General features: G+C 45.5%; 1 protein-coding gene across 1 annotated transcript in view; it reads left to right on the forward strand.

Moving 5' to 3' along the window:
• LOC141147133 (lactase/phlorizin hydrolase-like) overlaps positions 1–23,624 on the forward strand; it is a 90,698-nt gene that overhangs the window by 59,487 nt on the left and 7,587 nt on the right. Inside the window, exons 13-15 of the mRNA XM_073634262.1 lie at positions 2,752–2,861; positions 11,356–11,490; positions 16,906–17,126. Coding sequence (XP_073490363.1) covers positions 2,752–2,861; positions 11,356–11,490; positions 16,906–17,126 — 466 coding nt within the window. The remainder of the gene's footprint in view (positions 1–2,751; positions 2,862–11,355; positions 11,491–16,905; positions 17,127–23,624) is intronic.

The raw sequence follows: 23,624 nt of genomic DNA on the forward strand, positions 1-23,624 counted from the left end.
AAATGGAAAAATAAATACCGAATACTACTTACAGATATGCCTCTAAGTCTGGGCGCAAGCGTAGAGGGCTGAAGGCTGGCCGAAAAGGTCATCAGCCCCAGGAGCTGAGGTAGGATAACCTCAAAACACAATGATGGAAAATCAGTAGGAGACAGCAGTCCCCGGGAATGAACCCCCATGGATATTCAAAAAGGATGTGAACCATATCAACATAGCCATCTATAAAATAGTGTAAAATAAAGTATAAACTAAAAAGTGGAGGTCTGCAGTGAAATAGCTAACAAATATAGAGGAATATACTCGTGCTGGGACCAATCGGTGGTAAAAATCTATGCCTAAATATGTAGGGCAAGTATAAGGTAATAAAGGTAGCATAATGTGCCCCTCAAAAAAGAGAGGAAATGAATGGTAAATAGGGTCAGAAACCAAACACCAAGACAGTAGGAGAAGGAAAATATAAAAATAAATGAAAAAGAGGAAAGAAGAAAAACTGCCAAAAGAGTTACCTAGGATTCCTAAGTGATCAATAAGATTCCAATAGTGCACAGTGACCACGGGAGTATCAACCACAGGGAGTGTCTGATTCGACTGGGGGGCGTATATATACTGCAAAGTGATCGTGGGTATCCACCAACAACACGCTGGCGGCCAATTGGAGGAAAGGCGCCAACAGCCGAGCAGTGTATACTGCTCGCCATCTGGTGCCAAATTACCTCATGTAGGACGCCAAGATCGAATCAACAGCGCCGGCGCACTAATGCCACTGGTGATGACGCAATGAGCACGATAATTAGGGATGGAAGCACTTGTTTTATCACGCCTTGTGCCTCATATAAAGTCTCACATTTTTGTTTTTATTCTTCCTTCATTATTATAGGCTTAGCTATAGGTAAAAGTCAGACATGGGAGTTTACGCCCACTTTAAAACATACACTATGATGCATTGGGGTCCCACTGAACAATATAAGTGCACTGCATTTAGTTGCCTGAATTAACATGTGTTGTCAAAATGTGCTGTAAAATGGATGGATGTTTTACCAAGAGTCACCACAGTGCATAAGCATGAATAGTCCCAGAAGGTTAAAACGGAACTACGCTGCATCTGAGCACCACAAACCAAAAATGCTATTCAATTAATTTTTAAAATTCAAAGGCAACTCATCCATCCATCTAGGTCTTCATGCTTTTTTTTTTCATGAGAGATATTTTGAAAAACACCCAGCTAGCATTTCTGGCCATGGCCATCTTGAGTAAGGGCAGATGATTCATGAAGCATTTACTTCCTGAAATCCATCTGTCCTTAGCTCAGGCATGCAGGCAGGAGGGTGTGCTTATCTGAGAGAACCCCTCCTCCCCTCTGAAGACCCCTGGGATGTAGGACATCATTTGCCTAGGCAAACCAGGAAGTAACTGAAGAAATGTAAAATGAAAAAGTTAAAACAAGTAAATACAAGATACCTTCCTATCTATTTACTAATGCTAGCAGCATGAGGATTAAAAATAATCAATGTTGATTGAGAGAGTGAAGTTCCACTATAATGCCCCGTACACACGGTCGGACATTCCGACAACAAAATCCTAGGATTTTTTCCGACGGATGTTGGCTCAAACTTGTCTTCCATACACACGGTCACAAAAGTTGTCAGAAAATCAGATCGTTCTAAACGCGGTGACATAAAACACGTACGTCGGGACTATAAACGGGGCAGTGGCCAATAGCTTTCATCTCTTTATTTATTCTGAGCATGCGTGGCACTTTGTCCGTCGGATTTGTGTACACACGATCGGAATTTCCGACAACGGATTTTGTTGTCGGAAAATTTTATAGCCTGCTCCCAAACTTTGTGTGTCGGAAAATCCGATGGAAAATGTGTGATGGAGCCTACACACGGTCGGAATTTCCGACAACAAGGTCCTATCACACATTTTCCGTTGGAAAATCCGACCGTGTGTACAGGGCATAAGTAAGATTTTTTTTTCTCTGTTAAAGCAAATTGAGTCAGAATTTTTTGCCTTCTGGATAAACAATATTTTCTGTTCCTTTGAAGTCTGAACTTGATTGTTACAGAAATAGAATTATGAGTCGTTAGGCTCGGTTCACACCTAAACCGGCCGCGGATCGCACAGCAACACTGTCCGTCCCTGTTCTCCGTTTCAGGGACGAATCGGGGCAGAATCTTCGGCCCTGAAACGGAGGCAAAGACGCACAGCATGTCTGTGCAGTGCGCTCCGCAGCCGCCCCGAAGACATGTGAACCTGGCTCCATAGAGAGACAGTCATATTCTCCTGCTATGCGAATTAGATGCGGGGAAACAGCATCCAATTCGCATAGGTGTGAACCCAACCTTATTATTGCGCCAATAGTTCAGCAGCTCAATTCTTCTGCAGGACAGTCATTTCTTCTCTGAATGAACTGTAGTCAAATCTCTGAATATTTTTTTCTACATGGGCCAGTGACCTTAGAAAACCAGATATAATTGTATAATTGTATTATATTGACTTTAAAAGTACCTCTTTGTACATAATTGAAGGAGACCTTTTCACCCTTTCAGTGCCATCTTTCATCTGTAAAAACAGGATATGCATTTGCTGTCACATTTATAAGGAAACGTACACAAACGTACATGTAGCTGTAATCTGCAGTAACCAATCAGAATCCATCATTCACTAATTAGCCTAAACAAAACCATTAAATGTTGAATATACCTGACCTCACTGAAACTTTTATTTTCTCAATTTTTCTCCATCTAGTTTTATGGAGGATGGTTTGCACACCCAATTTACAACAATGGCGACTACAATGAGATAATTAAATCACGGGTGCTAGAAAGGAGCTTAGCACAAGGTCTGACAAAGTCTAGGTGAGAATATGTACAAAACCTTGAATTGTTGAATCCACTGTGTGTGAATTTGTGCAATATTAGGCTTTCATGTTAATCCAAGTGTATTGTGTACACATACCGTATATACAACAGGTCTGTGTACTGTTGGGGTACATATAACTGTAGTTAAAATAGTACTAATTAGGGATGAGCTTCGTGTTCGAGTCGAGCTCCTGTTCGACTCGAACATCGCGTGTTCGGCCGTTGGTCAAAATACAAATGATATGGGCCGTTCGCGCCAAATTCATGTGGCGCATCATGGCCCATAATTCACTGCGGCATCGCAGTGCATTGCTGGCTGATGATTGGACAAGCATGCACTATGACCCGCATGCTTGGCCAATTACAGCGGCGTGTGTACAGAGAGCCGTAATTGGCCAAAGGCAGGGAGCAACATGCGGAAGACTTGGTAGAGTGGATGACCAAGCCGTCCTCATCCTCCTAATCCTCTCTCACTCAGGCTCGGGGCACTTTGTCTGGCAAAGCAGCTGCCAACGCGGCCTCTTCCCTCGGCTCAATGGCATCAGTCACTCCTTCCCTAGCCCCACCATGTCCTCCTGAGAAGTCCCCCGAACTGTTTGACCACAGTGTTGGGTACATGCTCCAGGAGGATGCCCAGCATTTTGAAGGCTCCGATGATGGTACTCAGCTAGAGGAAGGCAGTAACATGAGCCCAGACAGTGGGGGTGCCCAAGAAGGACAGCAATCTGGCAGTCATGTTCCCCCTGCTGCAGCATACTGCCAGGTTTGCTCCAGTGATGAGGAGGGAGGGGATGATGAGGTCACTGACTCCACGTGGGTGCCTGATAGGAGAGAGGAGGAGGAGGCACATCACCAACGAGGCAGGATGCCCTCCAGGGGCCAGCTTAAGGGCAGCGCACTGACTGCATCACACCACAGAGCTCCGCATGGTGTGGGCCTTTTTTGAGACTAATGCATCAGATCACACCGCTACTATTTGCAACATATGTCTCAAGCGTATCTCGCGTGGCCAAAACATCTCCTGCTTGGGCACCACATGCTTAACCAGACATATGTTGACCTGCCATGCAGTTGGTTGGCAAGTGTACCTTAAGACCCACACCAAAGAACAAAGATGACCTCTCCTTGCTCCTCATCAGCTGGGATCTCCAACCCCACTATACCTTCAGTCCTCTCTGAGACTTGCACTGAGAGGAATGAAGGTGTAGAATTAGGTGTGTCACAGTCAAGTACTTGCGGGCAATCTGCTATCGATACACTGACGTCAGATTGCACCAGGCAAATTTCCCTGCCCCAGCTGCTGCACCGCCGAAAGAAGTTTGCTCCCAGCCATCCACATGCCCACCAGGCATGGACAGGGACGTTACCTAAGTTTCACGGCGCATTGGGTGACTCTGCTGGCAGCGGTGAAGAATGCAGGACAAGGTGCAGTAGTGTTGGAGGTTGTTCCGCCACCAAGCTTCCACAATGCTACTACTGGTGATTCTGACACACCTCTCTCCTCCACCCCCTCCTCTTCTTCTTCCTCCATGGCCTCTTCCTGTGCTTTGTCCTCAGAACCAGCGGTGCTCTGTAGGCGTTCAAGGGGCTACGCAAGTACGCAGGCCAAAAGATGCCATGCGGTGCTTGAGTTGGTGTGCTTGGGGAACAGGAGCCACACTGGGGCAGAGATTCTGTCAGCTCTGCAGGGGCAGGTTCAGAGGTGGTTGATGCCACGCCAGCTTAAGCCAGGAATGGTGGTTTGCGACAATGGCACCAACCTCCTCTCCGCCCTCTGAAAGGGACAACTGACCCACATGCCCTGTTTGGCTCACGTCCTTAACTTGGTGGTGCAGCAGTTCTTGGGCAGGTACCCGGGATTACAGGATGTCCTGAGGCAGGCCAGGAAAGTCTTTGCATTTCCACCGGTCGTATAATGCCAGTGCTAGGCTGGCTGACCTCCAAAAGGAATTTAACCTGCCCAAGAATCTGTGACATGCCCACCAGGTGGAACTCAATGTTGGCCATGCTGCAGCGGCTGCACATGCAGCAGAGGGCCATCAATGAGTACCTGTGCGACTATGGCACCAGGACAGGGTCAGGGGAACTTGTTTTTTTTTCCCACGCCAGTGGGCCATGATCAGGGATGCATGCACTGTCCTATCACCATTTGAGGAGGCCACGAGGATGGTGAGCAGTGACAGTGCATGCATCAGTGACACTGTCCCCCTTGTCCACCTGTTGGAGCACACGCTGCGTGGAATAATGGACAGGGCACTTGAGGCAGAACAGAGGGAGGAAGAGGAGGACTTTCTTAGCTCTCAAGGCCCCATTTATCCAGACAGTGTTCCTGCGTGCCCGCCGATCACACAGGAAGAGGACAAGGAGGAGGAGGAGAAAGGGGAGGAGGAGGATTGTGTCAGCATGGAGGTGGAGCCTGGCACTCAGCATCAGCAGCAGTCTTTAAGGGATCGTTTACAGTCCCAAGAAACCCATGGACTTGTACGTGGCTGGGAGGAGGTGGCTGCGAATCATGTCATCCTTAGTGACCCAGAGGACTCTGGACCGAATGCCTCAGCAAACCTACGCTGCATGGCCTCCCTGATCCTGCAAAGCCTGCGGAAGGATCCTCGTATTCGCGGTATCAAGTAGAGGGGTCGTTACTGGCTGGCAATCCTCCTTGATCCACGTTACAAGGGTAAAGTTGCAGACCTTATCTTGCCATCGCAGAGGGAGTACAGGGTGAAACATCTTCGGGAGGCCTTGCAGAAAGGTCTGTGCAACGCGTTCCCAGAGACTGGGAGGTTACAAACTCCTGTTCCTGGACAATGTGTTGCTGAGGCTTCGGTCAGTCAAAGAAGGAGCGGTGGAGAAGGTGGCCGTCTGACCAATGCGTTCAGACAATTTTTTAGTCCACAGCCCCAAGGTATGATCGGTTCCAGCAACCATCGCCAGCGCCTGTTTTACATGGTGCAGGAATACCTAGGAGCAAGATCTGACTTGGAAACCTTTCCCACCAAAAATCTTCTGGGTTACCAAATTTTTTTGAAATGTCAGATTCCTTCAAGACTCCATATGCTGATGCTGATTAACTATCCTGTTATGCTGAGTGACTATCCTCTTCCTCTTCAATGATCATTCTGATAGCTTGCAAGAATATTTTTGGTTCTGGGCGCCGCCACCAGTGGCTAAGGCCCAATTTTTCTGCCCCTGTTTAACAGGGGCGTGTAATTACAATTGCAATACTTTGCAGCAGGGCTAATTTCTGCGCTCCAACTAGAGTATCTGTGAGGGGTTGCGGTGTTGTGGCAGCAGCAACAGTGACTAAGGCCCAATTTTTCAGCCCCTGTTTAACAAGGACGTGTAATTACAATTTTTGATGCAATACTTTGCAGCAGGGCTCGTTCCTGCGCTCCAACTAAAGTATTTGTGAGGGGTTGCAGTGTTGTGGTACCAGTGCCTAAGGCCCAATTTTTCTGCCCCTGTTCAACAGGGACATGTAATTTCAATTCTTGATCTAATATTTCACAGCAGGGCCCGTTTCTGCGCCCACCAAGAGTAACTGTGAGGACTTACAGTGTTGTGGCACCAGCACCACCACCACCACCAAAGGCTCAATTTTTCTGCCCCTGTTCAACAGGTGCATGTAATTACAATTCTTGATATAATATTTCACAGCAGGGCCCGCTCCAGCGCCCACCAAGAATAACTGTGAGGACTTACAGTGTTGTGGCACCAGCACCACCACCACCACCATCACCAAAGGCCCAATTTTTCTGACCCTGTTCAACAGGGGCATCTAATTACAATTCTTGATCTAATATTTCACAGCAGGGCCCTGTGAGGGCTTACAGTGTTGTGGCAACACCAACACCTAAGGCCCCAATTTCTGCAGAGTTTATAGCGCAGGCCCCTACTTTCAAACATCCAACTTACAAACAACTCCTACTTGCAAACGGAAGGAGACAACAGGAAGTGGGATGAAATCTACCCCTATTAAGGGAAATTCTCTCCTGTAAGAGTTAATATGGGAAAAACATTTCTCCTTTCCACTGATGCTTTATCACCAATCCTTGTTTCACTAAAAACCCCAAATTTTCAAAAAACATTTGTCATTGGGATAGAAAGTGAGGTGAAATCTTCTGAAGAGGGGCACAGACAGCAAAACAAATGTCACAGGGGTGATAACCCTTCCCTATGTTTTCCAAAAAGCTTAAAATAGATTTTTTGGCTGGAGCTACACTTAGAAAATGTACCAGTTCAAAATTACAAACAGATTCTACTTAACAACAAACCTACAGTCCCTGTCTTGTTTGCACCGCCTGTGTACTGGTGTTCAGAGGACCTGGGGACCCACGCCTTTCCTTTTTTTAATTTGGGTGCGGGGTTCCCCTTAATATCCATACAAGACCCAAAGGGCCTGGTAATGGACGGGGGGGGGGGAACCAATGCCGTTTGTCTCACTGATTTTCATCCATATTACTGGGACCCGACATTACATTAAAGCCGTAAGCAGTTTTAAATGACTTTTATTCCTTTAAAAATGTAATTTTGTGCAGGGACTGTTCTAAGCACAGGAAACACGTGCCACTTTACAGGCATACTATAGACATCCATGTACGATATTTAAAGGAATATTTCACTTTTTTTTACACTTTAAGCATCATTAAAATCACTGCTCCCGAAAAAAGGCCGTTTTTAAAACTTTTTTTTTGCATTGATACATGTCCCCTGGGGCAGGACCCGGGTCCCCATACCCTTTTTAGGACAATACCATGCAAGTTAGCCTTTAAAATTAGCACTTTTGATTTCGAACATTCGAGTCCCATAGACTTCAATGGGGTTCTAACGTTCGTGTGAAGTTTCGGTCCGTTCGCAGGTTCTGGTGCAAACCGAACCGGGGGGTGTTCGGCTCATCCATAGTACTAATGCCTTGGCGTTTTTTTACCTGGTAAGAGGGAATGGACAAACACAGCCCCAGCTGGGAACACACATGCACAGGGAGAGACCAGCAAACATAGAGAGGAGTGACACGGGACTGACTAGGTTGTCGGGAAGGGGTAATATACATTCTCTGCATGTCTGGACTTCCTGAATTAAAATTAAAAAAGGGTTTAGTATCACTTTAGGACAGATTTGGGTTTATCCAAATCAGCGTAACCCCCTCTTCTCTTCAGCCCTCCTGAGGTAAACTGAGCTAACCTCCCAACCCCCAAATCCAAATTAATTTCCTCAATTGGGACACAAACAACAATAAAAACCTAGGTACACAAAGTGGATAGTACCAAAAGCAGGACTAATGAAGTCCAGATTTAATTTTATTCTGAATTTATTACCATAAAAACCCAACACATTTTATGTGTGTGTTCGGGGGGGGGGGGGGGGGGGGCTGTTCAAAGGGTCCCCTTTCATCAGGGCTTAGTACTGTTGATCGAAGCATGTAGTGGATTGATAAAATTCATAAATACATCTCAGGATCACTACAATTTTTTTTTTAACTCTTTTTTTTTGACAAGGTATAGAAAAACAGTCAGGTATGACAACCATGACGCTCAACATGAGCGTTAAGAAATATAAAATGTGGTACGCAAAAGTCTAGAAAGAAATCACATTGACATATGAATTATTAAAACAACAGTTTTGATGAGGAAAATAGCGATAGTTTTTGCGGAGCAGTTGGATCCAGGCTAGATAACACAACAAATCCAAACAGTATATCAAGGGGTATATATTCAACTTTAGATTTAGAGGTAGGAAACTTCATACAAGACATTACTTATGCATTATCAATGGTGAGAGTAGAGGAGCACCATACATCCCACACCTTACCAAATTTACTTAGACATAGCTTTAATGTTCAAAAATGAGTTTTTCATAAGGAAGTATCTAATTCACCATCCCTATCCATTAACGGATAGACGGCGGAGCAGACTGATTACATTTAAGGGGCGATAGCTTTACAAGCTAGAAACATCTCCCACAGCAGATTTCTGGTGTACCTTGGCCATTGTTCCTCATCCAATATACCTAATAGGAAGATTCATGGGTGGCATGGCACAGGGACAGAGAGGATAGTAGACAGTGAGACAACCACCTGTTTCCAATATCTATAAATTACAGTTAAAATCAGCTCGTTGATGAGTACATCTTGCACATGCCGAAGTCAGAATGCGATGCATGGCATGTAAACGTACAGGAGTTAAATAAGACATATAGAGCTGGATACATTTGTTGTTAATTGCCGGAGAGACTGTTTAATGAGAAGAACACTCTTCTTCCCAGTCCTCATCGGACAAATCGAGTATAAGAGCCTGCCATTTATCCTGGACCTCTAGAGGTTTTTTATTAATAGCGGTATATAAGTGAGAATACACAGTAGAGATCAATTCATGAGGACCCTGTGACCTCAGTATACCAACCATTGGGTAGTCTGAAAATGATCACTACAAATTTATCAGTCCACTACATGCTTCATTCAGCAGTACTAAGCTCAGATGAAGGGGAACTCTTTGAACCCCTGAAATGCTTTTGAGTTTTGTGATACAAGATTCTGAATAAAATTAAATCTGGACATCATACATTCTGGTTTTGGCACTTTCCTCCTAGCACACATAGTGCATACTTGTGCAAAGAGTGACCTTTAGCCACCACTCTTGAGAAGACTGCCAAAGTGTAATCATTCCCATTGCCTACAGGAGAGGTACAGTATGTCAGTGTTCTGTTCAAGAGGAATCTCCTGCTGAAGTCTTTAGAAAAACTAACACTTTCTCCTAGGCCCCCTGCTGCACTTATTATTTCCTCCTGACAAGTTCCACATCACTACAGAACTCAGTGGTGATGTGGGAGTCAGAGGGAGATACAAATGAACAGAGTAAGGGACACATGTAAGGGGGGGGGTGGGGTAGACTGGTGGTCTGTCACGGTGGTGTTTCCCTGTCTCGTTGGGCACCAAGCAAGGGTCACATGAGAGGTTCCCCCTCGAGGTTGGTTCTTGGAGAACACCATGCATTGAATAGGGTCACTAACCCTTTTGTACTTCACCCAAAGGTGTGCTCACCAAAGCCTGGGGACCAGGCAGGGGCCACGGTCATGTGAAAGTCAAACATTAAGGTGGTCTCCCCACCCCATGATGAACCACACGTGTGCACTATCCAAGATACAGAGTACTTATGTCATGTTCTACACACTTTCCTGATGTACATGTTGCATTCGGAGGGGCAGGCTGACTGTCCGCTCCACCAGTTAGCGTACCTCTGTTACCTCACTCCCAGTAACAGAATGGTATCCTGCAGAGCACATAGTGTAGACCTCATACATGCTCTCACTTAACTTTTCTCCTTGTATACCAAGTAACCAGGCATAGATCTCCGTAACCCTACTTAAACCCCGATGACCTATGGAGGTGGACAGCAAAGCACTGACCCCCTCTCTACCGTAAACCCTGCCAACTATAAGGTACTATGCCGAGGACTGGTTGCTGTTTCTCCTCACAGTTACTCATGAACTTTTACTGTAGTGTTGTTGCAGATATCCCACATTATGGTTATAGACCACTTTAGCAGTATATCTAGACCTCAAACGCACCCCTTTGCATAACTTCAGACCAGGCTCAGAGCAGATGAAACAACGTAGATTTGGGGACATGTACTGTATAACATTTAACAACATTTCATTCCTTATTGAACCTAACTGTGACTGCCCCAGGATACCTGCACGGTGAAGTCTCTTAAAGGAAAGTCCAAACTTGACGGCGCACTAACAGAGAAGTCCATGTTGCAGGGTTCTTCTGGCAATTCAGCGTTCCAGGCAAACCATAGGTCCCAGCAAGTCATTAGCGTAGATTCCCCATGCATTTCCCAAGTTTTTCCTGAAGCCCATCGGGACCCCTAGAGAAAGCCCGTAAAAACATTAACCCTTTCCCCCTGACCTGGGCAGCCAGCTGCTGACTATACATACAGTAGGCTACTCACCTACACACAGAAGATAAATGCTCCTAAAGGTGTTGGTTTCTTAGAGGACTTCAACCAGGGAGTTGTCGTAAATAGAGTGGCATACACTGGTAAGTATTCACTCTCTTTACTTTTAGACCTCTTGGGTCGTTTTAGGTAGACCAGTGTTTTCCTTTGATGCCTAAAAACGTTTTTTTCCTTTGCTTTGGATCTAAGTCCTCGGTATAAAGACTACCCTTTACTTTCTTCCCCGGTGCCAGGAAGTGAAGGGACATTTCCTGTGATCTGGGACACTGCACAAAAGAATTTCTTTCTTTATGTAAAGAAAAACCTCTGTTGACGTTTTACTTATGCCTGCTTCTTCTTGCCTTTGTGGACAACCCTGTTCCTCAATATCCTGGTAACAGGGACAAAAAATGTATAGGGGGTTCTCTCAAATGGGGACACAGAAAAAAAACATGACACTGATTCTAATTTTTTCCTGGCATATCCAAAACCAAAAAAAGTTTTGGGCTAGAAGTGGACTTTATTGTAGTAACATTTTGTGTTTAAATTGCTATCAGGCTTCCTGAATTCACGGAGGAAGAGAAAAAACGAATTAAAGGAACATATGACTTCTTTGGCTTCAATCACTACACCACTGTGTTGACTTCTCCCCTCAATTTTCCTCAAAGCTCGCAGTCATATGATGCAGACAGGTAAGAGACATCAACAGGACTGTTGCTCACTTATACTGTATATATATATATCTCCAAAACTTCACTTTTCTTTTCCTAACCCAACACCATGGCCCTCAATACAATGAAAATATAGTAAGCTAAGATGTTATCTTTATTTTCTGCCCTGGGGTGTAGGTGACGCTGGTATGTTTGCAGGTTACTTATTTACAGAGTGGAATAGTGTGCATAAAATATGTCTAAATCGATTTATAGCTAAGTTGCTGCAACTACCAGATTATCTTTTGATTTTATGACAGCACTAAAAAATATGACAAGACTCGAATTGCTTAAGTCACACCGTTTTAAGAGAACCAGTCTACACTGTGTTGGCGTGCTTATAAAAGAATTAAAGAGTAACTCCACTTTTGTTGATATTTTTGCATAAGTCCTTTTGCATAACTGGTTTGATTTCAGGTCTTTTTTTTAATTCTAAGGCCCAAAGACCTATGAAATGTAAAGTATCTCACAAAAGTGAGTACACCCCTCACATTTTTGTAAATATTTCGTTATATCTTTTCATGTGACAACACTGAAGAAATGACACTTTGCTACAATGTAAAGTTGCATATGATGCTGAGCTTCTTTGGTCGACCATGGTGAGGCCTGTTCTGAGTGGAACCTGTCCTGTTAAACCTCTGTATGGTCTTGGCCACCATGCTGCAGCTCAGTTTCAGGGTCTTGGCAATCTTCTTATAGCCTAAGCCATCTTTATGTAGAGTAACAATTTTTTTTTTTTTCAGATCCTCAGAGAGTTCTTTGCCATGAGGTGTCTTGTTGTACTTTCAGTGACCAGTATGAGAAAGTGAGAGCGATAACACCAAATTTAACACACCTGCTCCCTATTCACACCTGAGACCTTGTAACCCTAATGAGTCACATGACACCGGGGAGAGAAAATGGCTAATTGGGTCCAATTTGGACATTTTTTCTTAGAGGTGTAATCACTTTTGTTGTCAGTGGTTTAGACATTAAAGTGGTTGTAAACCATTTACAACCACTTTTTGCTACAGGTAAGCCTATAATTAGGCTTGCCTGTAGCTACCCTGGATGTCTCCTAAACCTGCACGATTTAGGAGATATGCCCTGTATCTGCATGTGCCAATGTCATCGGCACATGCGCACTGAAGCAATGGCAGTACGTGCTGTTGCTTCAGTTAGACTGTGCCGTTACCTGTGCGCATGCGCAGGAGTGACGTCATGGAGTAACTCCGGGAGTGATGTCGCCGGCTGGAGCGGTGAACGAGGACCACTGCGAGGGCTTCGATGTAAGGTAAGTAATACATAATGAGCTAGCATGCTATGCATACTAGCTCATTATGCCTTTGTCTTGCGGGTTTTTTTGTTAGTTTTAGTTTTGAGTTTACAACCACTTTAATGGCTGTGTGTTGAGTTATTTTGAGGTGACAGCAAATTTACACTGTTATACAAGCTGTACACTCACTACTTTACATTGTAGCAAGGTGTCATTTCTTCAGTGTTGTCACATGAAAAGATATTATTATAGGTTTACCTGTAGCAAAAAGTGGTTGTAAAGGGTTTACAACCACTTTAATGTCTAAACCGCTGGCAACAAAACTGATTACACCTCTAAGAAAAAATGTCCAAATTGGACCCAATTAGCCATTTTCCCTCCCTGGTGTCATAAAAGAATTGTTGCGCTACATAAAGATGGCCTAGGCTATAAGAAGATTGCCAAGCATAGGCGTGCGCAAGGGGTGTGCCAGGTGTGCCTGGGTACACCCTAATCCTGGGGTTGGCAACCTGTCAATGGTGGGCAGGTGACAGGTAAATCCTTCCTTGCCGACCCTCAGAACCTGGACAAGAGAGGTGGCGGGGGTGGAATTTAGTTGTTCCGATCTGTATTTTCCTCCTGCAGCAGCTGAAAGTAGGCTTCTCCTCCTCTGCCTTTTGTCAACATTCAGCTGCCACAGGAGGAAAATATAAGGGATCGGTACTGTAGATATGCCACCTCACCCCCCTCCTTTCCCTGTTCCTCTTCCTTCTGTTGCCCGAGCCCCCCCCATGTGCTCCCTTGCTCCCCCTTCCTCCCATTGTTTCAGGATGGAGAGTGGGGAAGAGGCCGGTAAATATGTCAAACGCAAATGTGTTGGAGCTTTGGGGTGCACACCCTAATGCAATAGGCTGCTCACACCTATGTTGCCAAGACCCTGAAACTGAGCTGCAGCACAGTGGCCAAGACCATACAGCGGTTTAACAGGACAGGTTCCACTCAGAACAGGCCTCGCCATGGTCAACCAGAGAAGCTCAGCATCATATCCAACTTTAAATTGTAGCAAAGTGTCATTTCTTCAGTGTTGTCACATGAAAAGATATAATAAAATATTTACAAAAATGTGAGGGGTGTACTCACTTTTGTGAGATACTGTAGTAACTCACACCAACAAATTATAATGTCTATGATGAAATATATTTTGTTGCTACAGTTTACTACTATGATTTACCATATTGTTTTTGGAATCATAGCTTGGAGGATGCAGCATCGGTTCGATGCTGCATCTGTTCCCTGCCAGCTCTAAGACTGAGAACCGAGCGATCAAACACCGCTGATCACTCGGTTCTCCGTAAGCAGAGAGCTGGTGACTGTCAGTCACTGCTGTCTATCCCCCCCCCTCACTGTGAGAAGTACAGCCAAACAAGCTTTCACTGTACCTCTCCTTTACAGTGGCTGCAGAGGAAGTTTTTTTTAATTAAAATAAAAAATGAAGTTATACTTATCTGCTCTGTGCAATTGTATTGCACAGAGCAGTGGTTCTCAACCTCAGTCCTCAAGTACCCCCAACAGTCCATGTTTTCAGGTTTTCTTTTACTTTGCACAGCTGCTTTAAATCCATATCAATGACATGGTATTGATGAGAGCTATTTTATCTACTGGAAGTTCCCAAAACATGGCCTGTTGGGGGTACTTGAGGACTGAGGTTAAGAACCACTGGCACAGAGCAATCACTTACCTCCTCTTCTCGAGTCTCCCGCTGGCGCTGTTCACTCCTTCCCTGCAGAAGGCACATGGCTTCCTCAGGGGCCAACCCTGCCGGCGTGCTCCCAAGCTGGGCTGTGGGCATCCATGGACACACACAGTGCAGCTTAGCCATGCCCCCCCTCCCTTTGCTTTAAAAGTTTCCTGTGAGACCAGGAAAAGAGAGCAGCGGCAATGCAGACAGGGACAGTGCTGGTTCTAGAGAGGACTCAGGAAAGTGTGGTGGTTGAGGGGAAGAGGTATTGGAAGTTTTTTTTAACTTACCGTAGTATTAAACCCAAAAACAAACATTTATTATATTGCAGCTTACCAATTCTTAGATGTGACGGCCGCATTAGCTTTCTTTTTTAGGCTTTCTTTTTCTATTTTAATCTGCTGGTCCAGCCAGTTATTCTGTTGTTTTGCAAAAGAACAAGTTCTCCTGCAGATGTTTCAGTTTACAGGGATGAGACAAAACATTTAAACTGTAAGCTGCAATATATTACATTTTTGGATTTTGGTTTAATATTGCTTTAATGCTTTAACCACTTGACCTCCGGAAGATTTATCCCTCTTCCTGATCAGGCTATTTTTTTACGATACAGCACTGCGTTACTTTAACTGACAATTGCGTGGTCGTGTACCCAAATACAATTTAGGACCTTTTTCTCCCACAATTTATGACCTTTTTCTTTCTTTTGGTGGTATTTAATCACCTCTGTGTTTTTCATTTTTTTTTTGCACTATAAACAAAAAAGGCCGACAATTTTGGAAAAAAAAAATTTTTTTACTTTCTGCTATAAAACATATCCAATAAAAAAATGTAAAAAAAAAATCAAAGTTCTTCATCAATTTAGGGCAATATGTATTCTGCTACATATTTTTGGTAAAAAAATCCAAATAAGCGTATATATTGATTGGTTTGCACAAAAAGTTATAGCATCTACAAACTATGGGATATTTTCATTTATTTATACATTTTTTATTAGTAATGGCAGCGATCAGTGACTTATAGCGGTCTGACACTGACACTTTTTGGGAACCAGTAACACTAATACAGGGATCAGTGCTAAAAATATGCACTGTCACTGTACTAATAACACTGGCTGGGAGGGGTTTAAACATAAGGGGCGATCAAAGGATTAACTGTGTTCCTGACCAGTGTTTTTCTAAACTGTGGGAGGTACTTTTACTAGGGGAAGGCATCAATCCTTTTCCCTGCTTTGCAGGAACACAGGATCCATGCCTTCCCTCTTATCAGAACAGCAATCTGCCTTGTTTACATAGGCAGATTGCAGTTCTGTCTCTGTGGCTGATGATCGTGGGTGCCGGTGGACATCGAGCCCGCGGTTCCCGCTGTGTGTAATCACATGGGAGTGAGCCGGTGTGCAACTTGGAAATGCAGGATCATGTATATATATGTGATCCTGCACACAGCAGCCACCCTGTAGTAGTAAACCCGCTATAGGGCAATCGGCAAGTGGTTAAAGCTTAACTCCAGGCAAGTGGATACATTACATACTAATTGCACACGGCTTAGGCACAGCTCCTAACTGTCCCTGATTTCAAGGGACTGTCCCTGATTTCGAGCAATGTCCCTCTGTTCCTTTGTCCCTTTTCCTCCTCATTTGTCCCTCATTTGGTCTGATCTATATAGTTGTATATAAAATGCACTTTTTATCTTTCAAACAGCGTTTCCCAGTGTTTACTACCTTTCATCCAAATTCTAAATTGCTGCATTTGTAAATTTTAAAAGCCAATATAAAGGAATATTAGTGGTAAAAAAAAAGCCCTTGTGGATTTAATGAACCTTTATTTTTTTTTTGGTTAATTCTCCTTTAAGCGGGTGTGTCAGGGGGCATGTCCTATGCCATACGTTTGCTAGTAGGTGTCCCTCATTCCCATCTCGAAATGTTGGGAGGTATGGCTTAGGTACCTGACATTGACTTGGTATCAGCCTCTTGTAATCCCTGTACAGCAGAGCTCAGACTGGGAGAGGAAGAAGCACCTGGACCCAGTCAGTTGTGTTGCAGTGCTCGTGCTGATGGAAGGAGCTAGCAAAATGACAGAGAGTTATACTTAGTAGTCTGCTGCTTCCCTCTTTCATTGTCTCCTCGCAAGCTGATGGAAGGTAGCATGCCTGTAAGTGTTAGTTAAATGCAGCATAGAAAAATCAGGTCTCCTGCCCCACCAGACAGGGCTAAGCTATGTGGCAGAGGTATGTAAATCTCATACTTGGATGGAGGAAATTTTAACCATTTGGCAGGTAAAAAAGCTTGTATGTATGTATTTTGTCCGTTTTTTTTTCTATTTATTTATTTATTTTTTTTTATTGTTTTCCTGGAGTTTCGTTTTAAACAAGAATCTGAAAGCATGTTTGCTAAAAATTTAATAAATGACACTACGCTGCCTTGACCTAGGGGAGTGGCAACTGTGACTGACCGCAGCTGGCTTGGCTCCGGTTCTATTTGGCTCAAAGTGACTCCTTTTGGCTTCCGGAGGATTTTGAATTGGATAAAGGAACAATACAACAACCCCCCTATTTATGTGACGGAGAATGGAATTTCTGAACGCGGGACAAACCTAAATGACAAATGGCGGAATCACTACTTCAAGCACTACATCAATGAGGCTCTGAAAGGTACGAGTAAAATAAGCTTTGCAGCATTTTAAAAGAGAACTCCACTAAAAGAGAAAATTGTTTAGTGGGAGCTCTATCAACGTGTTGGTTTGAAGTGAGGATTTATTAAAGTGTGTGATGGGCTATATAAATATAAAACCATTACAGCAAAGCTGTATCTTGGCCTAGGCTGACAAGGCCCAGGCCTAGGGCAGCACTTTGCAGGGGGGCAGCACAAAAAGAGTCCCTGCCGGCTTGCGTTACACTGTTATGCCCTGTACACACAGTCGGATTTTCCGATGGAAAAAGTGCGATCAGATTGTGTTGTCGGAAATTCCGAACGTGTGTGGGCTCCATCTGACTTTTTTCGTCGGAATTTCCGACACACAAAGTTTGAGAGCAGGAAAAATTTTCCAACAACAAAATCCGATCGTTTAAATTCCGACCGCGTTATGGTGCTGAGTAGGGATGAGCTTCGAGTTTGAGTCAAACCCATGTTCGACTCGAACATCGTGTGTTCGGCCGTTCGCCGAATTGCGCCACCGAATGGGCCGTTCGCGCCAAATTCGAGTGGTGCGTCACGGCCCATAATTTACTGAGGCATCACAGTACATTGCTGGCTGATGATTGGCCAAGCATGCACTATGACCCGCATGCTTGGCCAATCACAGCGCCGTCTGCACAGAGAGACGTAATTGGCCAAAGCTAGGGTGGCTTTGGCCAATTATGGCTCAGGGGGTTTAGTACACTCCCCACACTATATAAGGCCGCCTGCGTGGCGGCCTTGTGTAGTCTGTTGCGCCGGCAGAGAGAATTAGACAGAGAGAGAGAGACAGCGTCATTTGATTTAAGTTAGATAGAGTAGGCAGGCGAGTCAGTTAGCTGCACTTACAGTGTATTGTGTATATATATGCATCCCAGGTGTTGTGTATATATATATATATATATATATATGCTGTATTCAGTTTAGCTAGATCCGTTCCTGTTATTCTCTTTCTAATATACTGACAGGCAGGTGTTTTTACAGTATTTACAGTTAGTGTACTGTGTACCCTGCACAGTTGCACCTATAGCTACCTGAAAACTAGTGCTGGTGTTCTTCTTCTGATCCTATTAATACCACAGGCAGGCAGCCTGAAATATTTACAGTTAGTGTACTGTGTACCCTGCACAGTTGCACCTATAGCTACCCGAAGACAAGTGCTGCTGTTCTTCTTCTGATCCTATTAATACCACAGGCAGGCAGCTTGAGGTATGTACAGTTAGTGTACTGTGTACCCCTGCACAGTTGCACCTATAGCTACCCGAAGACAAGTGCTGGTGTTCTTCTGACCCTATTAATACCACAGACAGGCAGGTTGAAGTATTTACAGCTAGTGTACTGTGTACCCCTGCACAGTTGCACCTGTAGCTACCTGAAGACAAGTGCTGTTGTACTTCTTCTGATCCTACTAATACCACAGGCAGGCAGCTTGAAGTATTTACAGTTAGTGTACTGTGTACCCTGCACAGTTGCCCCTATAGCTACCTGAAGACAAGTGCTGTTGTTCTTCTTCTGATCCTATTAATACCACAGGCAGGCAGCTTGAAGTATTTACAGTTAGTGTACTGTGTACCCTGCACAGTTGCCCCTATAGCTACCGGAAGACAAGTGCTGTTGTTCTTCTTCTGATCCTATTAATACCACAGGCAGGCAGCTTGAAGTATTTACAGTTAGTGTACTGTGTAAGCTGCACAGTTGCACCTAGAGCTAGATGAAGACAAGTGCTGTTGTGCTTCTTCTGACACTTTTAATATCACAGGCAGGCAGCTTGAAGTATTTACAGTTAGTGTACTGTGCACCCTGCACAGTTGCACCTATAGCTACCTGAAGACAAGTGCTGGTGTGCTTCTTCTGATCCTATTAATACCACAGGCAGGCATTCTGCTAGCTGCAGTATTTATATACATCCCAGTTTTGTGCAGCTGCATCTCACTGCAGGCCATTAGTATGTCTGGAAGGCCAACAAGGAGAGGCAGACAGTCACAAGCCAATAAAAGAGGGCAAGCAGGCTCTCTGTCTAGAGGCAACAGTGCTGGTCGTGGACACGGTGCATCCCCATCAGCACGTGGCCGTGGGACACGCTTGTCTTTTTTTTCGTCAGCTGGCCGTGTTGAGCCGCAACATGCAGAAGACTTGGTAGAGTGGATGACCAAGCCGTCCTCATCCTCCTCATCCTCTCTCACCCAGGCTCACCCAGGCTCAGGGTACTTTGTCTGGCAAAGCAGCTGCCAATGCGGCCTCTTCCCTCGGCTCAATGGCATTAGTCACTCCTTCCCTAGCCCCACCATGTCCTCCTGAGGAGTCCCCCGAACTGTTTGACCACAGTGTTGGGTACATGCTCCAGGAGGATGCCCAGCGTTTTGAAGACTCCGATGATGGTACTCAGCTAGAAGAAGGCAGTAACGTGAGCCCAGACAGAGGGAGTGCCCAAGAAGGACAGCAATCTGGCAATCATGTTCCCCTAGCTGCAGCATACTGCCAGGTTTACTCCAGTGATGAGGAGGGAAGGGATGATGAGGTCTCTGACTCCACGTGTGTGCCTGATAGGAGAGAGGAGGAGGAGGAGGCACATCACCAACGAAGCAGGATGCCCTCTAGGGGCCAGCTTAAGGGCAGCACACTGACTGCATCACACCGCAGAGCTCCGCATGTGCAGGGCACTGCTGTCTCTGCGCATTATTCCAAAAGTTCTTTGGTGTGGGCCTTTTTTGAGATGAGTCCATCAGATCCCACCGCTGCTATTTGCAACATATGTCTCAAGCGTATCTCGCGTGGCCAAAACATCACCTGCTTGGGCAACACATGCTTGACCAGACATATGTTGACCTGCCATGAAGTTCGTTGGCAAGCGTACCTAAAAGACCAACACCAAAGAACAAAGAGGACCTCTCCTTGCTCCTCATCAGCTGGGATCTCCAACCCCACTATACCTTCAGTCCTCTCTGAGACTTGCACTGAGAGGAATGAAGGTATAGAATTAGGTGTGTCACAGCCAAGTACTTGCGGGCAATCTGCTATCGGAACACCAACGTCAGATTGTACCAGGAAAATTTCCCTGACCCAGCTGCTGCACCGCCGAAAGAAGTTCGCTCCCAGCCATCCACATGCCCAGCGGTTGAATGCTAGCTTGGCTAAACTGCTAGCACTTCAACTGCTGCCTTTTCAGTTGGTAGACTCTGCCCCCTTCTGTGAGTTTGTGGAATGTGCGGTTCCTCAGTGGCAGGTTCCCAAACTCCACTTTTTCTCACGGAAGGCGATTCCAGCTCTCTACCGGCATGTGGAAGGCAATGTCTTGGCCTTGCTGGACAGGGCGGTCAGCGGTAAGGTGCATATTACCGCTGACTCATGGTCCAGCAAGCATGGACAGGGACGTTACCTATCTTTCACGGCGCATTGGGTGACTCTGCTGGCAGCTGGGAAGGATGCTAGACAAGGTGCAGTAATGTTGGAGGTTGTTCTGCCACCACGCCTTCGAAAAGCTACTACTGTTGATTCTGACACACCTCTCTCCTCCACCCCCTCCTCTTCTTCTTCCTCCATGGCCTCTTCCTGTGCTTTGTCCTCAGAACCAGCGGTGCTCCGTAGGCATTCAAGGGGCTACGCATGTACGCAGGCCAAAAGATGCCATGCGGTGCTTGAGCTGGTGTGCTTGGGGGACAAGAGCCACACTGGGAAAGAGATTCTGTCAACTCTGCAGGGGCAGGCTCAGAGGTGGTTGACGCCATGCCAGCTTAAGGCAGGAATGGTGGTTTGCGACAATGGCACCAACCTCTTCTCCGCCCTCCGACAGGGACAACTGACCCATGTGCCCTGTTTGGCTCACGTCCTTAACTTGGTGGTGCAGCAGTTCTTGGGCAGGTACCCGGGCTTACAGGATGTCCTGAGGCAGGCCAGGAAAGTCTGTGAGCATTTCCGCCGGTCATATAATGCCAGTGCTCGGCTGGCTGACCTCCAAAAGGAATTTAACCTGCCCAAGAACCGCCTAATCTGTGACATGCCCACCAGGTGGAACTCAACGTTGGCCACGCTGCAGCGGCTGCACACGCAGCAGAGGGCCCTCAATGAGTACCTGTGCGACTATGGCACCAGGACAGGGTCAGGGTAGCTTGTTTTTTTCCCCCACGCCAGTGGGCCATGATACGGGATGCATGCACTGTCCTGTCACCATTTGAGGAGGCCATGAGGATGGTGAGCAATGACAGTGCATGCATCAGTGACACTGTCCCCCTTGTGCACCTGTTGGAGTACACGCTGCGTGGAATAATGGACAGGGCACTAGAGGCAGGAAGAGGAGGACTTCCTTAGCTTTCAAGGCCCCCTTTATCCAGACAGTGTTCCTGCGTGCCCGCCGATCACACAGGAAGAGGACGAGGAGGATTGTGTCAGCATGGAGGTGGAGCCTGGCACTCAGCATCAGCAGCAGTCTTTAAGGGATCATTTACAGTCCCAAGAAACCCATGGACTTCTACGTGGCTGGGAGGAGGTGGCTGCGGATCATGTCGTCCTTAGTGACCCAGATGACCCCGGACTGAATGCCTCAGCAAAACTACGCTGCATGGCCTCCCTGATCCTGCAAAGCCTGCAGAAGGATCCTCGTATTCGAGGACAAAGGGAAAGACTTTGCTGCCATAGAGGCCTATATGACCCAAGGCTGGAAACATCACTGGTAGAAGCAACAGGCTAAAACTTTTAGGGTGGTCCGCACAAGTCCCTTTTAACTTGGGGATTAAAAGCAATGAACTGCGACTCCTAAGGGTAAGCTCATCTGATAGTGACATAGAATCAGGCAGAGTAAAATCAGATACAGTTTCTGCCGTAAAGATTGCAGGAGTGCATTTTTGGCCTATGGATCAAATTCTACAAATAATTTAGATCATAAAGTTCTGCATGACTGTGGAAAAAAATCTCAGCCAAGAGGGCAGAGGAGGCAGAAACACCAAAGATAGCCAAAGAGGTATAGACTTGAACAGCCGGGGAAACATGACTCCAAGCTCCAGCCCCATCGGTAGGCTCACTGTAAGTAGTCCCTGACTTGTTAGTAAAGAGTGAGACAGCAGGATTGTCTCCTCCCTTGTCCCCTCTGTATCTAGTATCAGACCTATTGCAGTTGCAAAGCAGTTAGGCAATAAACAGGCTCAGGAAAAAAGCAAGGCCTCAAGTACTCATGACTTCTGGATAACAGGTAGTAGGTGAAGGTCACTGACCAGAGGGTCGGTTGGCTGAAAGTGACCAAAGTCACTGTAGATAGGCAATAGGAACGGATCACGGATTGAAGTTCTATGTGGCTCTTTGCAAAAGGAACAGCAGCATGGAATGCTTCCTTAATACTGTGTGAAAGAGAGTGCGGCACACACACCCTTGACATCCACCCAGCAGATACATCTGCGATCAGTCCCTTCTGCCTAGACACATTCCACAGCAAAGCCAGCTGAAAACAAAAAAATAATGCCAAAAAACAACCAATGAAATGCAGGGGCTCTCAATGCCCTGCCCAACCAGCCTGCTCAATAGATGAGTCTTTAGAGACAGGGAAAGTACAGAGGCAATGGCAGCGGCTCTGGGCCTAGCAGGAAATCTGCTGCTAACTTAACTAGCACTAAGTCTGGAAAGCATCCCATGTGGAACCAAGTGCCGGAAGTTCACTTCTAGGGTAACATCGAAACTTTCAGTCCAGCGAGGTCTGGATACAGTACAATGCAAAAGTGAGTTTGAGGATGACTGAAGGGAAAACCTCCAGCAGCCCTGGAGAAAAGAGTTGATTTCAGTTAACACTGGAGAAGAGAAAAACCAGATTAGTCTTTAAAACAGCAGAGCTGAAAAAAAGCTGTCCATCCTCCTAGCAATAAACATTGGTTATATACTGTGCTGACCTACAGTTTATTTTCTTTGTCAGTGTCTAGTCCACCTGTAGGTGACGATATAACCCAAAGGTTCAATAATTCCTGTGTCCCTCAAAGGACAAGAAATATTTATTTAGTTGAAACTCTCATGTACAGCCTAATGTTTACCATATTTTTCTTCTACTACATTGCACCCTAGCCAGGGACTCAGGACTGTAAATGGAGATCATGTTGTACCAGGTGCATGTAAGCAGTGACAACTTTCATATAGGCTCCACCCCTTTAGTGACTAATAATGCAAAAAAACTATCATTATGGAAACCATAATGTATTATGGGACATAGCATCCCATGTGTTATATATTAAGAGATCCTGTTTAATGCCCCATACACACTATCAGAAATTCCGTTAGAAAAAACTTGGATGGTTTTTCCGACGGAATTCCGCTCAAGCTTGCCTTGCATGCACACGGTCACACAAAATTTCGCCAAGAACGCGGTGACGTACAACACTACGACGAGCCGAGAAAATGAAGTTCAATGCTTCCAAGCATGCATCGAATTGTTTTCGAGCATGCGTGATTTTTTGCGCGTCCGAATTGCATACAGACAAACGCATTTTCGGATAGGAACTTTT

Source organism: Aquarana catesbeiana, linkage group LG06, assembly GCF_042186555.1.
Source record: "Aquarana catesbeiana isolate 2022-GZ linkage group LG06, ASM4218655v1, whole genome shotgun sequence".
Lineage (NCBI taxonomy): Eukaryota > Metazoa > Chordata > Amphibia > Anura > Ranidae > Aquarana > Aquarana catesbeiana.